Raw genomic sequence first — 17,169 nt, forward strand, 5'->3', positions numbered from 1 at the left:
TGGAGGAGGGGGCCCCCCCCAAGGGTGGCATCCCGTGCCCCCCACCCGTGGGCTGCCTCCTGCCCCTGTGCCACTGACCGGCCCGCACTGTCCTTACCCCCCAGCAAGGAGAGCTCAACTCCTTCCTCTGGACCATCCGCCGCGACCCCCCCGCCTATCTCTTCGGCACCATCCACGTGCCCTACACGCGGGTGTGGGACTTCATCCCCGACAACTCCAAGGCTGCCTTCCACGCCAGCTCCAGCGTCTACTTCGAGCTGGACCTCACCGACCCCTACACCATCTCGGGGCTGGCCAGCTGCCAGATGCTGCCCCACGGGGAGAACCTGCAGGACGTGCTGCCACGGGAGCTGTACCGCCGCCTCAAACGCCACCTGGACTACATCAAGCTGATGCTGCCCCACTGGATGACCCCGGACCAGCGGGGCAAAGGGCTCTACGCCGACTACCTCTTCAACGCCATCGCCGGCAACTGGGAGCGCAAGAGGCCCGTCTGGGTGATGCTCATGGTGAACTCCTTGACGGAGACGGACATCCGCTCCAGAGGGGTGCCGGTGCTCGATCTCTACCTCGCCCAGGAGGCCGAGAGGATGAAGAAGACGACGGGTGCGGTGGAGAGGGTGGAGGAGCAGTGTCACCCGCTGAACGGGCTCAACTTCTCCCAGGTAAGGAGACTCCTGGGCCTCATGGCTTACCCCGGAGGTAGGGGATGTTGTCCTCGCGTTTCGGTTGGTTTATGGGGGTGAACCCCAAGCCTGTTGCAGTGGGTGGGTCTCTCGCGGGCGTCAGCAGCCTTCGCGTCGGGCTGCCTGTTCTCCATCGCGCCGATCCGTGCTGCCTGCAAAAATCCTGCGATGTGCGCAGGGAGTTTATCATATATATTATTTATTTGAGCAGCAAATGTCCAGGGTGTGAATGTGTGTGTCTCCGCTGGCTTGCCACTTGTGAGGGAAACTTCCATGCCTCTCATCCTGTCCCGGAGCTGGGTAAAAAGTGATTTTGTTTGTTTGTGTTGAAATAAAGCAGCAATGTGGTACTTGTCGGGAAGAGGATGAAGCATGAACAATGAAAAATGAAGTTTCAGCATTGTTCAGATAGATTTAAGTACGTGCAAATTGTCAGTTGTCTTTTTAGTAGTCACTCCAGGTCAAGACAAACTGGCTCACCTTGCCCTCGTGTACGGGGGGAAATTACGTGTGCAATCTGCATGGATTTTTTTCATTTTAGAACAGGTAAAGTTCAGCAAAAAGAAAAGGATGTAGATTAAGAAACAAAAGTTACTGGTGTAACTGGACTCCAGAATTCTTTCAGTGGATTTAGCTTTAAACAACCAAATACTAAGCCATGCGATCTATTTCATTTCAGTGGATTAATCAGGAACACAGTCACAGCTATTGACTTTGCTTTGTGAAACTGTTTATATGAAATCAGATTTACTAGAAATTGAGGAAATGAATGTGTGTGGAAGAAAACAAATAATCCAGGGGAAATTTAAGATGGTGTCAGTTACTGCTATGCTATTTCATTTTTAACCTGCTTTTTGTCATTAGTTTTGGATCAGCTATTTCCAGCTTTATCTTACTGTCCTAGTTTGAGCAAAAAAATTCTTGGTGATGTGGGAATAAAGATTAAAGGACTGATCTTTCTTTGGTGTGATTAAAATGTCCTTAGAGTGCCTTCACCCCCTTCTCCCCTGAAGTCCAGTGGGAACTGTTTTAAGAGAAAAAAGTCTGGCTTTCACTAACATTTGGTTCATCCGATATTTCAAGGAGCAGTCCAACTCTGCATAAAGCCTTCACAGGAGAAGATTGGTTGCATACACTTTTGGAGGGATTTTCTTGTTTATCAACAAAAATAATTAAAAGAAAGCCCCTCAGGACCTTTCCATTAATTAACACACACGCAGAACAAGGAATTCGTTTCACCCTGTTCTGTTGGAAAGGTTTAAGTGCCTACCCTCTCTGTTGAACCCTTTCTTTAAGGTGAGGTAAAAATAATTAACCATTCCAGACATCCAATAGCATTTGGTTGTATTAGGTCAAAAATGGCAGTTAGAATCAAGCACATGAAAGCACTTGGTTAAAAATGTACCACTTGGAAGCCTTTTAAATGTGAATCATATTACATTTTTTTCTTTTTAGAGAGTGAGAGTGCGCGTGACAGAGAGAGGAAAAGGGGCAGAGTACAAAACTCACTTCTGCTCTTACCATAATTCTGTTTTTCTCTCATTCTCTAAATTTTAAATAGAAAATTTCCCCTTTGTTTTGCTACAATAATAATCTAAAAAAGAACGACAAAGGTATTATTGCTGTTGGCAAGTAAAGGACAATCATTTATGCAAAAAGTTTGTGCTGATTAAAAAAATACATTACATTTTAATTATTACAGAGAGTTGACATTGCTGCTAAAATAGATCAGTGTTCAGGAGTATTTTTCCTAGATTGAAGCTTTTTCTGGGAACAAGGCCATCAGAACAACATGAGACAAAATTAAACAAAACAAACCAGATATTTATTTTCTTGCTTCCTCTAGATTTCATGCATCCTGACACCTGGCTGGTTGTTTAACAATAGTAATTTGTAATGTTATCACACCGTCTGGCAGTCCTACTGCTTGGCGTATTACTGTGCTAATTTAGTGAAGTGGATTACTATTGCTAGGTTTCGCCTCCCAATTCCGGGTCTTGGAGCCTTCCTTAAGCAACACGTAATTAAAACACACTGAAATGGAAATCAGAAATTGAGCAGCTTTTGTCTTGTAGGGTGTTTGCACAGTTTGATGAGAACATCTGTGATAAATTACAGTCCCAAATCTGCTAAGGGCATCAGCAGTTTTTACCTGTTTTCAGCATTACGGTTACGGGAATAGTGCATGTACTTTCTGTATTCGGAATTCAGGTTTTAAAGCTGTGCCTTGCTCAATCATGTCAATGCTTTTGTTTCCCCCGTCCTCAAAGTCCAGTATTTTTGCCCTTAGCAAATTAAAAAAGAAAAAAGCTTTCTTTTTTTTTTTTTTACTTCTTCCCCTCAAAGGCAGCTTTGTGCTACTGCAAATACTTAATCTGACTACATGCACCAAATCTGTTAATCTGATACCGTGAGCAGGAGGAAACCTAGGAGTGGTCCCGGTGTGGTACTTGGTTTTGATCTGCTCAGAAAGAAAGCGGATACACTTGTATTTTTGACCAGGAATGATCTTTGAAATGTTCTGTGCGTCGCTTTGAAATGTTGATGGTCTTAGCCGGATGAAAAGATTAAGGTGGCTCATATAATTGGCTGCTTCCTGGAGAGCCAGCTCTTGCAGGTAGGGCACAGAGCATTGTTTTCTGCTGTAAACCCAGAAACTTTGTAGTTTGATGCTCCGCTCCCCCTGAAATCTCTGCTCAGCGTTTTGTCTCTGCCAAAACATCAGCACTCTGATCGCTCTCCTTGCCCGCTGGCCGGCTGCTTTCCTGCACGGCGCATGGAGGGAGCATCCTCGCTCCCCTGGGACTCCGGCCGCTGCTGGTCACACAAAGTCCGAGCCCCGGGTATCGTACAGCTGGTGGCAAGGTGTCTGGATTGCAGCAAAAGGCTGGGCTGGGAGCCTGGCAACAGGGGAACCCACATCAGGTCTGGGCCAGATTGAAATTTCACTGCTCCTTGGTATATGAAGTTTCAGGGTTTTCATTGAAGGTGGGACAGAAGGAGCTCAGAGGCATGCAAAGAAGAGGAAGCGGACAACTCTTCTGTCTGACAGCATAGATGTTTATTTACAGAGTGGCCAGAAAGTGCAAAATCAAGCGTCCTGGGGCTGAGAATAGCTGGTGAGGGGTGGATGGCGTTCAGGGCCTTCTCTTGTTGGGACGCTGGCCAAGGCGCTGCAGCGGGGGCCGTGACAGGCCGTGAGGACCTGTCCATGCGTCCCGTGAGGGCCAGCCTGGGAGAGAGTTAAGCTTTCCCATCCTCTTTGTGACCCTCACCCAGGTCTGTGATGAAAAGCTCTCCCCAGGCTGACATATGCTTTTGTTGGAGCAAGGAGAGATGGTGATGGTGACTCCTACAGTGGCTCAGGTCCGTCTGTGTCTGCCCTGACCGCCCAGGGCTGCTGTGGGACCCCGGCTCAGCCCCGGGGGCGAGCACCCACGGGCAGCGTTGCGTCCCCACGGAAAGCCTGTGCGGTCAGCAAGGGGAAGGTCTGACTCCTCTACCCAAACTGCTCTGCCCTGGGGATGGTAGCTGGTGGTAGCTCTCGCTCTAATTTGATGCTTTTTCTCATTAGGATCCCCAGGTCGAGACAGCGTTGATATCCTTTCCTCCAGGTTAGAAATAAAATCCCTCTCCCATCCCATCCTGAGCTCACTCTCTTCAGGGAGAATCTGCATTCAGCCCACACCAAATGCCTCTAATCCCAAGGTTCGTGAGGGGGATTTTGTGTCAGGGCCAGACTCCTTCCTGACCTGCCGGTGGGGGAGGCCATCAGGCCGGAGGGGAGCCGCCAGCACCCCCTTTTCTCTCCCTACGCTGGCTGGGGCTTGCGAAGCCCTGACTGGAGTCTTCTCCGGCCTGTATCATTTCCAACTGCAGGGGGAGATGTTAAATATCAAACCGGTGTTGATTGGATCAGAGACAGCCTCAAAGAAAGAAACCTTAGACCGTGCCAGATTAAACTTCACACTTCACCATTCTTCCCCTTTCATTCCTCTGCCGCCTCATTCTCTGCACAAATAAACCTCGTCTCCTTGCTTTCTACCAATGAGACAGCATTCAAGGGGCAGGAATGACTTTGTTAACAAAATCAGTCTTCATTTCCCAGGTCCTGCTGTTCCATCAAACCCTGGGACATGGCAGCTTTGATTACTCTAGTGATAGGATTAGAGGGGGAACAAGTGCTGTTTAATAAAAGGCCGATGGGTGGTCCATCACGTTTGGTCACTGACAGATCTGCAGTCTCGAAGCTGGACATTCAGTGGCAAAACAGCACGACCCAGTAATGTATAGACAGGGCCACGGCCTGGACTTGCTGTTCCATCTCCCCTATCCCCTTGAAAAATTAAACATTTCTGTGATCACAAAGCTGGGATTCTTGGAGCTGACAGGGACTAGTATAACTGACTTCAAGGGAAATTTGCCTGTTTATGCCAATGAAAGATTCAGGCTCAAAGTTTTCTGAACCGGACTGAAGGGCTCAGTTTCAGAGCTAGTTGACTTTTGACAGTCTGTGTAGTTTATTTGAGGGAGTATTATTGATATTTTTTTTTTAACTTTTTTTATCTTTTTTAAGAAGTGGGTTTTGCCTAAAAGAAATCATGCCTTTCCTTCCAAAAAATTTCAGGCTTCATGAAAAGTCATCAAAAATAGCTTAGTATCACCTCTTTCGATTGCTGAATATTGTTGAAAGAAATGTTGTTAAATGGTTTGATTATACATAGTTATACATAGTGCACATAGTTTTCAGCTTGCTGGCTTTAATTAAACTATCACCCCCTCCAGCCCCCTGCACCCTAGGGTAAAAAAATTCCCCCAGTAAAATTAACCTTGGCGTAGAAATTCATACAGCAGAAATAGAAATCCTTCCATTTAACTCCCTTTGAATACTAGTGGAGCTGCTTTATGTCTTTACCAGGGGAACTGTTGAGAGTGAAACTATGCAGGTATTAAAACTGCAGTAGTCACAGTAACACCTGAAAGGATCAGCAGCTGACATTTTATAGCTGTAACTAACTGTACGTGTTGCTCTTTACGTCCAGTTACTGTGTGCTTCTTCACCACAGCCCCCTTGAAAGGCCCACCCTGGCATTTGATGCCTATTAAGAAAAAAGCCAGTCAGTTAATGATGGCTCGAGGGGGAGCTGGCAATTCATCTATTGTATTTATTGTGTATGTAACTGCAAGAAGTGTTTGTAGAACATGTTAAATATATGCCCTTCTTTTCCCTCTGATCCTTCACACCTCCTGTGGTAAGATCCAAGCCCAGGACAGGTGTACCTGCCTCCCATGAGCAGACGTGAAGAGGACTCTGCTGGTTGATTTGTTTGCAAAATTATGGGTGCTGCTTGTGATCGTTTTTAGGCAGGAATTGCATCTTTGTAAGGTGGGCTTTAACAGGAACAAACCCCCAGAAAACAGCAGTGAACAAGCCTGGCACTCAGGGGAGTCCCTACCATCTCTGAGGCAGCTGAATGTTACCAATGTATAGGTGTCATACTGCAGAATTGTGCCATTTTCTTCTGCGTGTGTGGCAAGAGGTGAGTTGGGGTCAGAGCGTGGTCTCTTTGGCTGCGGCGATGCCTGGTCCCGGCAGCATGGAGCCCTGGTACCACTGCAGTGTGAGAGGCATGGGGAGCACCTAGGCACACACTTTGCTCCCTAGAGAAGATTCACTCCCTGAGCTCTGCTTGGGGAAGGGGATCAGAAGAGGGATACCTGACCCATCCCCATTCCCATACTTAGGCATTAACGCTGCTTTCAAATCCCTGTGGGATCTCCCCTGGAGCAGTTTCCACCTCTGAGCTGCTCACCCAGTAAGTGCAAAATACCCCCCTCTTCAGTAAATATTTCCACAGCAATGATTTTCTCTCTGTTGTCTGTTGTCAGTTTCTGATGCTATTGCAACAGCAGTCAGGATCCTGCCCTGGTCCCAGAGTGCTTTGCTTATATACAGAACGAACCATTGACCTTAAAAACCTCAACTTCAAGTATAGTGCAACCTACAGTCCTCAGAAAGTCTTTAACAGCCTCCCCTCAGCTCCCTAGTGAGTAGCAATCCACATTATAAAGCCAGCCCACATCATTCAGGCTAGTCAGAGGTTTCTGTATTGAAAAGGCCAGAAATGATCTTAAGCAAGGGCACTCATTCACCTTGCACTCCTGTGGAGACGGAGATCCGTGGCAGGGCTCCTGGCAAAGCATATTTGGGAACTTCAGAGGGACGTAGTGTAAAATAACAGGTTTCCCCTGTGCTAGGCTTTACACTGCAAACCCTTATTAATCTCTTCACTGTTATTAGGAGTTGATGAGACGGGCAAAAGGCAGAAGAAATTGCAGAGTTACTGCTTGAGCCACATTAAATTGGTGTGATTTCTTTAATCTTTTGGTCCTATTAAAGGGGTTCCCAGCATGCTTGGGTGAGGGACTGTAAAATGACTTCTCCAGAGCACGGTGTTTAGGACAGTGCAAAAATGGAGATTGTCAGCAACAACCAGTGTTTTGGGAACTTCATTTTTTTAACTTTCAAGAGTCAGTGTTAGAATAGCGCTATTTTGCAGGGAAACATACCTGCCTCGTGTCCACACACTTTACCAAATCCCTCTTTCAAGCTGACAAGCAGTTCAGATGCTACTAGATTTGAAATCCACAGAAAGCACTGTGGGTTGATCACAAAATTTCAGTATCTTTTGGAACCTCTCAAATTATTTATAGGTTGCAGTCGCTAGGTCATTTTTCTGAACATTGCAACAATTTGTGAACCTAATACTCTTTCTGTAACACATAAAGCATTATGGTTTCTGGCTTGCTTGAGTCACCAGAAATTAAACTGGTGCCTGCAGAGCTTAAAACTGCACATACCAGTGTTTGAACTTAGCATCTGAGTTCTTGGACTGGAATTGGAACAAGACCATGCTGTCTGCAGAGTGGGATGGAACAAGACCATGCTGTCTGCAGAGTGGGAACAGACATGCAACTGAAATGCATGACTGGTTGTATCCATCACAACATCTAGTAGTTATGGCGTCTCATTCATCTCCATTGATGTGCTTTTTCTGATGTTTAAGAGAACAATATAGCTGCCTTGTGTTATCGTTATTGCTTATCGGATCTAGTTGTCATTTAAATGCACAGAGAATTAGAAGTGTCATGGTTAATACCCGTGTCAGAAACTCAAGCAGGAATTAGCACAGATGTCTGCTGCTTTTATCACTGGTTATTCCAACAGCAGTCCTTACCATTTGGGTTTCCAATTTTTAGAGCTTCTGCTGCAAGTCGTTTCAGGACTTCTAGCACAATATAAATGAAAGTTGCTAAAAATTGAAATTAAAACCATGTGTTCAGCATTTTGGGATGGATGTTGTATGACTTGAGGAGGCTCATTAGCAAAAGTATTTTTAGTTTGAAGGAGATCAAAGACCCTAGATTTTCCACTCTGAGGGTCATTTAACATAGGCCTAGACACCCCATTTCTCATCGTACATAGACTCCCATAGGCCAGTTATGCCTGAAGAAATCATCATCTCTGAAATATTGTAATTAGATGTATTATCAGTGGACCACTGCTGATCACCTCTGTCCAGGCGCTGCAACAACACTGAGAGTTGAAGAGTCTTGCAGATGTCAAAAGTGAGTTTTATTACCAGCTTCTTCAAAATCAGGATTGCAGCCCATGCCAGTGGGTAGCGGTGTTAGATGTGAAAGACCATTGGTATGAACGAAATCCTATATGTTGTACTCATTCCAGAGTGTCCCTTGAAGCCAGGCATAACACTGAATCATTCCCAGAAACTCCTATTGGCAAATAGAGACAGGATTGTAAAAAAAGAGAAAGTGTTCTGATTTCTTCTTTTCCTAGGCTTAGTTAATGTGGAAGTTACGAAACCTTTCAAATGAATTCCAGTCCAGAGGTTCTTCGTGCTTGGGTATCCCTGCAAAATCAGAGTTCACTGAGACGGGCATGGAGAAAAGCTATCAATTCCATCATAGCCAACACATTAGCTATAACAACACAATTCGGGGAATAACACTAAATGCTTTACGTTTTCCCCAGATTGCATCAGACTTGCTTCTACCCTAACTCTTGTATTGGGGCACCCATTGGGAGACACAGATATCCCCAATACATAAAACAGAGAAGAAGCTGCCTTCGTAGAGCAAAGCGATATTCATCAGGCTCCCTTTGTGAGCCAAGGAATGAGAAAAAGGAAACAAGTCTTTAAGTTATTTTCAAACCTCTTTCCATTTTAATAAAAGTCAACTTAGAAGGAACACAGGGAAAATATTTCTTTAAAGTGGGACATTCTATGTCTTGAAAGTAACCCCTCAATATTTTAGAGACTGTATTAAGTCCAAGGTCTCCATTAGGCTCCCTCACTTTTGTTATCACAATGAAGACTGATTATTCTTTGTACACTTTCTGCCACCACACAAATTTTGCTTTCCTTTGATTTCTTGCAGGCTTTTCCTATTACAGGTGACAGCATAATAGTGACGGGGAATATTTATTTAAATGTGAGACAAAATGCTGACAGTATAGGAGTTTGCAGAGTCAGCAGAGGGGGAGAGGGCAAAAGGGTGATTTGAGAAACATGCCCAACTTTTTGAAGGTCTTTGTATTTCTGGCATGTGATTGATTTACAATTTTAGAAATGATCATCAAGATTAATGTTATTCCAGCAGTGAAGTGTGATGGGACACATCCCAATGTGTCCCACTCGTTCTAAAGCACTGGTAAAATCATCATAGCACTATTAATTGCAAAAGACCTAAGCCTTACACCGTAAGAGGAGCTGGTCCTGGCATATTGGGAGCTAACTGGGATGCTAACTTGTAGTTTGCTTTCAAGCTCAAGTAATTCTTTATTTTTGGGATATGACAGGAGCAAGAGAGGTACAAGTATGCTAAGGGGTCTCAAAATGATTGTTTTTATATGAGTTAACTATACAGAAAGCCCTTCTTTTTCATAATTACTTTCTTTCCTGATTAATACAGGAAAAAGCTAGAAAGAACATTCTCAAGAAAGCTCATTATTTGCTTGATGAAGGACATAGAATTGAACTCAAGTTTTTGGTACGAAGTTTTGGCCAAAACATTTCTAATAGGGCCTGGCCTTCTTCAAACAACTGGGATGCTTTATTGGTAGACAGCTGCAAGCAAACTGAAGTTCGGTTCCTTCAGCATTTCTCCTTTTCATTTGCAGAACACCAGGGAGATATTTTCTTTGCTTAAGGGTGTGAACATCGGGCCATGAGACCCCGTTATGCCATCCAGAAATAATCCAGGTCTTTTGGTGGCAAGATGAAGTTCAGAGGGTCAAGGCAGCAGACGTTTGCAGGCATGAAACACTGTTCGACTTTATGGATTGGCTTGTCGCTGTATGCAGACTGGCACCGACTAGTTTTTTACCAAGCTAATTGTGTGAGGCCAGGGAGGATTTTCTTTATTAACTCAAGTGGCTTGGCTGTGAAATGAGACCTACTGTACAGTATATAATTCAAGCTCAAAGGCATTTTTGTTGAAGCTGGGTATCCAGAGAGACCTGAGCCTTTAACATGTATGCATCTGAAACGCGCTCTAGAAACTTAATAATTTAAAGTCAGCATTTACACTGGTTCATGTTCCAGTAACGGAATAGTGCTTGCTTTAAAAAAATACTCTATTTATATCTTAATGTATAAAGGTATGTTTTTTCTGAGAAAGAAACTGACTGCTTTGAGCACTTGCTATATGTTAACTATGACTGGATATGCTTGTAAGGGACGTACCATATAGAGACTTTAGCAAATGATGGCTCTGAAGTCAAAAGAAGGCATAGTTGGGTGCGTTTAGTGTACATTCTCAAACCTGAAAGTATTAGCTCTTGAGAATCACTTGTAGTAGTACCCTTTTGTGTCTTGGGAAGTACAAAGAGCTGTAATCTCTGAAAAGGTGTCAGATTTTGGCGTATTTTGGATGGATTTTGTCATTACTAACAAAGAGATCCCAGTGGAAGATATCCCTTGGAATGCAAAACACAATCACCAAAACCCACACAAGATCCCTTATCATGCTCCCTCTAAAGCTGTTGCAGATTCATTTGAATTACACTGGAGAGATTTATCTCTCATTAATGGAGCGCTCTTCATTTTTTAAAATTGAGCTGTTGTGCAACACATCGAGTAACAATGTCATAACACATCGTAAATCAGTTTGTTCACTGAAGGATTCTAGATGAGTTAATCTAACATCCTGGACACAGTTCATGAGCAGTTAATTTTAGCAGTTCTCTTTGATATATATCAGTTAAGGCAAAGCAACTCTAGCCATTACGGAGTAGAGTCAAAACTGGTTAACGGCAAAGCAAGTACAGACAAAGATTGTTCGGAGATAAAGCCTTTGGCAGATCATTCAAGGGATCTTTGCTTTATATAGAACAATTGTAGCTCTAATACCAGCAATGCAGACACTCTGGGACAAAGAGAAAACACACACACACCCCCCAAACCACAGAAGAAAACCACACACACCACTTGGTACTTGCATCCAACAAGAAAGTCAAGCTAAAGTTCACCAACCCTGATGTAGTTACCGAAGAACTCCGTGGCAGGCAATGAGATGGGAAGAAATACCCCCAAAAAGGCATTCAGGAATTATTCCCATTGTTAGTGGGAGAAACTGAGAACATTTGATTTGAAACACAAAGTCATCTGGCAGCCTGCCAAATGCCATTTATCTCAAGGTCATGCGACATAAATAACCCCAAGGGTTAGCTCTAAAGCAGTGGAGCAGGAGGTAGCTAAACAAAAACAGGGGAAGCGATTCCTCTCTCTTCCCTGTGGATGTTTGGCGTGCTACTGACAAGGTTTCAAGGCCTCGCACTCCTAACGAGTCTAGTATATTAAGGGTAGTAAAACACGCGAAGAGCAGGGAGTACAGCTGAACATAGCATCACGGAAGGGACTGCGGTTTGAGCCCAAGCCACTAAGCCGTCACGCATTTTCTGCAAGAATTAGTCAGGGAGACTAATTAAAAAGGCAAAGTCAGCCAGAAAAAAATTTTCTCTTGGAAGTTTAAGTCTGAAAAGATTGAACCCTGTTGTACAGTAGGGATAACCATCGTTTATTTACTGTTTGATTGTGTGGTCACATGCATTTTTCCGTTCCAACACACCAAAGTATCCAAAGAGCCTTCTTACATTTTTAAAGAGAAAAACAAGCTTAACAATTGTTGGGTCTAGCAATCCATCATCCCTATCAGTCAGGGAAGGAAGGGGTGTGTTTTGCCGAGATCGCTTAGGCCTGAGAGTATAGCTTTGAAGATATCAATGGGAGAATCCTAAAAGACTTGGCACCCATTCTTCTGTTCTCTGGGGTAAAGCTCAGTGTGGTTCCCATTAAAACAAATTAGACAAGTATGCAGTCCTTAAACCTAGAACCCAAAACTGTATCACTGTGGTCCTCAAAACCGGGCAAGGTGTCTTTCCCACTGGTTTATGTAGAAAGGAGTTTTGTGTAGCCAAATAATTAAGAGAATTAGGAAGAAAAAAAAAGTTAGTCAATATTCTTCTAATTTATTTGTGATTTAGATAGGCTTAAAAAGCAGACTGAGTTGAGTTACTTGTGGGTTCATGTTGAATTTTTGTTGCCATGAAAAAAGTGAACTAAACTCACTAAGTCAGGAAAAGATTTTCAAACTGAAAGTGTTTTGATCCAGCTTTCCCTTTCCTGGTTCAGCCAGCACTGCTACAGATCACTGTACAGAGTCCTGTACATCTGTATTGTCTGAGCACTGGTCCTTCCGAACAGAAAGGAAGCAAGCTGGGCATCTGAATAAGGAACCCTGATCATTAATATATACATATAGGACTATTTTATATCTGTAGGCCTTATATAATGTGTTGGAAACTTAGGCATGACTTAAGAAGCTGAAATATCCCAAATATATTGTTACACCTGAGGCTAAGACTATGATTTATCCATCTATAAATTTCTCTTATGCCTTTCAATTTACTTAATACTCTTAGAAAAAGAAATATTTTTATGTGGTGGGAGTAGAGTCAATGAGATGGTAATGTGAAGGAGACATCTAGGCTGACTGCAAACTCCAGAACTTACAGTTCTTCAGGCAAGGGATTATGGGACACATCTCCATCCCAATAGAGCAGCTCCACCCCTCTTTGCACCCTATTTTAGTCCCTAATGAAACTGATTTTCTCAAACACAAATGATCTTTATAATGGCAGAGAACATAGAATTGCATCATTAGCAATGAACCAAAGGCTTTTGTGTTGCAACGACTTTTGTTGAGGGATTATTGTGTTGAAAATCTACTGATTTTGGCACAGGGTGGAGAACTCAGCAGTTCCACTTTGCATGTCCTGCCATCATTCAACAAGCAGACCCTGTTGCTAGACATCGCAGTAGGGCAGCCAGTTGGCTTCTCCCAACCTCCTTAGGTTTCCAGATGTCATAACAAAATGAGAGAGAGAGACTTAGCCATCTTCCATTTGTTTACACTGGAGCTGCTAGGCAGAGACCAAGCCACAACACTGCACAGCTTTTCAAAAAGGACTTAATAGGCCTCTCTGTAAACAGATCTAAATATTTGCTCCAGTGACATTTATCGCATCACACGTCTGGCGCGAGTGTTTCGTCCTTGTTTTGCTTGCGTGTTTGGATTCTCTTATAAACATTAATGAAGTGCTTGAATACAAATGAATAATCCTCCCCCGTCTTCCCACCCTGGAGGGGAGGGGAATGGGAGGGCATGAAGTAATAATAGTTCAACCTTCAACCCATAATTGCTCAGTACATTTTGATGACAGCTTTCATTCTCACATGCTTTAAAAGGCTTTATTCAGCGTGTACATCCATGCAGAAGGCATTGCACCTTTCTTCAAAGGCAGCTGCAGCTGGGGTTGGGGCAGGAGGCAGTTAGCACACAGTGCTGTGTCATTTGATTTTTCATCAGTCATAGCCAGTTGACCTGCTGCTGGGTTCCCAACAGGACAGCAGAACTGTGCCCCATCTACAAGGCTTTTAATAGGGGATATATTGAATATCTTCTTCCCTAGGCATCTGCTTTTAGCTATTGGCTGGACAGAATAATAGGCCTGAAACACCTCAGATCTAACTCCGTATGGCTGTTCACCTACCTCTTGCTGGAGAACTGAGGTCATTTAATAGGTATTTTGCAGTTACCTACAGCTTGAATATGACTGGAGACAATGTGCTTTCCTATAGCCTTTTCTCTTCTCTCAATGCCTTTATGGAGGATGTAGGTCCTAGAAAGTGGGCAGTTTGGACTGGCTTTTCTTGCTAAAGGAGGAGGGGGCATGGGTAAGGAAAGACTGACCAAATCTTATTTCCATAGGTGGTTAATGTGGGGGCACGTTTAGGATATTTTTATATTGTCTAGGGTATGAGGCCATAAAACAAGTGTGTTAGAAGCCTGTTTCCTGATCATAAGAGGGGTGAAGTTGTGAAGCATATCAAGGCTTCATCTCTCAACCTGCTCCAGACTGAGAAAACATTGAGTATCTCATTCCTGTGTGGGAGCAGTTACAATACTACTCCTTTCTCCCCTTGCAGTTCAAAATGTCACAGTATTTTCCATGCACAATGAATTAGAGTGATCTCCTGCCAGGTGGGACAGTGCTTTGCTCAAGACCTTACTAAGTGTCTTTAGTTTCTGCAGCTGGGCTTGTAGGAGCAGTGGTTTGGCTTGCTTGGAAGCCAGTAATAAAGGAAACTCCATATTAGCCAAGAGGGTCTCTTCAGAAATTCCCCAAACTCATGCAACTAAGTTCTCCGTTCTTTGTTATGAGCAAAACTGCTGCATTTAAGCTGTGGGACATAAAAGAAGCAATTAATGCCTAGAAAGAAATCAAAGGTTCATTCTTCAGATGGTCTTTAAGAAAAAAATCATCCTGTACAAGACATCTGCAGGTTTGTTGTCTGCAATAGTAGTAAGTGCAAAGGATTTATTTCCCAATAATCAGGCTTTGGGAGGTCAAGATTAATACCCAAGAGAAAAAAATGCTTGTGTTTCCCTCATCAGAGGGATTAGGTATAAAATGGGTTAAAAATTAAGACTCTCTTTGGATCAACATGTATATGAAACCATTCAGTCTGCACATACTTGTGTACTATTAGAAAGTGCCTGTCAGCTCCATTAATTATCAAATTGCTTATTCAGTCTATACATTCCTTGCATAAATCTGTATCAGCTTTGCTTCTCATAACAGTATTTGTTTATATGAGCCGAACTCTCAATACTGAGCAGTCTAAAACACCTCTCGAAAGAATTTCTTCGTCTGTGCCTACAGGCACCCAGACTAATTGCTATTGAGAGGATGCTCTGTGGGTTGCTTTCTTGGTGGGGAGTTGGGAGTAACAGAATTGTTTAGAAAGGTGTTCCCGTGTCACCTCTGTTGATGTTGATAGTTAAAATAGAGGAGACAAGTTGTTACAGTTCTCAGCAGCTGTGAAGTGCACACTGGAGAAAGAAAAAGCTGGGAGAAAGGGACAGAAAAAAGAATTTGGCGATATTTTTGTCATCCTCTGCCTGATGTGCCAACACTAATGGAGGCTTTTTTTTTTTGCTAATTTATAGTCCAGTGCATTCCAGGGTCCCCGTCGCTCAAGCATTCTGCCTTTCGCTCATTTGCTGGAACACAAACATGGAAGTGTATTTGGCACTCACTGGAGCCTTAAAAAAACAAAATTAAGGCAAGCTGCCAGATCAGAGTCTAATACACAACATATGTTTACAGGGTTATAGTCTCTTGCCATGCTGGCTTTAGCAGCACTCCTGTGTGAAGTAGAGTAAATGCCTTCCAAGACCTTTTATCATCCATCGTACTTATCAAAACAGTAAAAATACTGTTTTTATTTCAGCAAACGTGCCTTTCCTCTTGTGTGAAGCCCTTTGAATTCCCTGCCACATTTGGGATCAATGGAAGAGTATGTCCTTGGTCTTGTTTGTCTAGTTCTCCTCCTCTTCACAAGAGCTCATCTGCCTCAGGGCTGACTGGGTTCATCCACCAATTTGGCAAGCATCCCTGAACAGGACCCCTAGTCTGTAAGGAGAGAGTAATGTTGACCCCCATCTGCCTTGTGCATTTGTAGTGTAAATCATGGCACTCTGTGAGGAGTTTATGAAGAGGAAGGGGTTGTCCAAGTGTAAGACACAGAGGATTGAAATGAAGGAGGTGTTTTAAGCTAACTCAGGCTACTTCAGCTTGTCCAAATGCAAGAGGTACCATTGATTCACATTCAGTTCAGGCCACAGGCTGTAAAGAATTATCCTGAGTTGGCCATTATCAGATCTGAACCTTAATTTAGAGACAGAATTCTTGATAAACATGTAAACATGTATAAGACATTTTCAACCCTGAAAGATGAGACCAGGCTAGTTCTAGACAACATAAAGCCAAAACAGTCCCTTGGTAATCTAAGGAAAAATTGTTTGCTTCAAACTTTAGCCCTCTCTTGGGAGTCTTCAGCAATTCTGAGAGAGTAGAGGCCAGTGGCCATTGGCATAGCCAATGAGTCCCACTAAGGCTTTGTGGTTCCCTTCTGGGCTCTGTTACCTACGCCTTACACAGTGCTGGTACCTGCTTATCCAGTGGTTTCTCCACTCAATCCACAGCAAGATGGGACCACTGAGACTGGAGTCTGCTGCAGCAGAGAGCTGCAAGCGCAAGGCAAGGACTCTTGTGACAGCACAAGATTTAGGAGCGGGATGCAATGGACAGTGCTGCAAGGGAGAAGGAATGGAAAACTGGGACAGTTACACCAGACTCCTGCCACCTCCTGTGGCTGCTCTGCCCAGCGTGCAGCAAACTAGCTGCAAAGCTGCTGCACCAGCAGCTGGACATGGCCTGCAGAGTGGGTAATCAGTAACAGTGTGCAGAGCCTGGGAACATTAGGCTTGAAGTGTCTGAAAATGTTGTGGGATGAGTCAAAGACTTGGTGGTTATATGAAGCTCTGAAAGAGCAGTAGCCCATGACTTTCTCTTCTCCTGCTCGTTCTCCATATGTAGAATATACATTATGTGATCCATGAAGCTTGCTAGGCCACCTGGATCCCATGAGCTCTCGATGCACTACTCCAAGTCCATCAAGGGCTGTGCTTGCAGATGAGCTGTATTAGCAGGAGGCAAGACCTGTCTGGGGCCTCGGACAATCCTGATGTGGCCCTTTGTGTTGCAGTTCTCTGCATGCAAGATGGACAGGTTATTAGAGCTATCTATTTTTGGAAAATGCTTTTTTTAAACAGAAACCGTGCTCATGTAATTATCTGTATTTTGAGGGGAAAAGAAAAGTTCCTTCAAATGTTTCAATTTCAAATTTAAAGTGAAGCTAGAAAAACCCATGAGTCTCATCAGCAAAACAACAGTCTGATGACTGACCCAAATGGACAGTTTTATGCTGTTAGTTCATATTGACACGTTAAAGATAGAAAAGATTGAATTCTTAACATTTTTCCTGAGATACAT

General features: G+C 43.6%; 1 protein-coding gene across 1 annotated transcript in view; it reads left to right on the top strand.

Annotated features, from left to right (window-relative positions):
• Positions 1 to 17,169, top strand: part of TRABD2B (TraB domain containing 2B) — a 294,690-nt gene that overhangs the window by 1,461 nt on the left and 276,060 nt on the right. The window contains exon 2 of the mRNA XM_009635758.2: positions 105 to 665. Within this exon, the coding sequence (XP_009634053.1) occupies positions 105 to 665 (561 nt within the window). The remainder of the gene's footprint in view (positions 1 to 104; positions 666 to 17,169) is intronic.

The sequence above is a fragment of the Egretta garzetta genome, unplaced genomic scaffold (genome assembly GCF_000687185.1).
Source record: "Egretta garzetta isolate BGI_Z169 unplaced genomic scaffold, ASM68718v1 scaffold533, whole genome shotgun sequence".
Classification (NCBI taxonomy): Eukaryota; Metazoa; Chordata; class Aves; order Pelecaniformes; family Ardeidae; genus Egretta; species Egretta garzetta.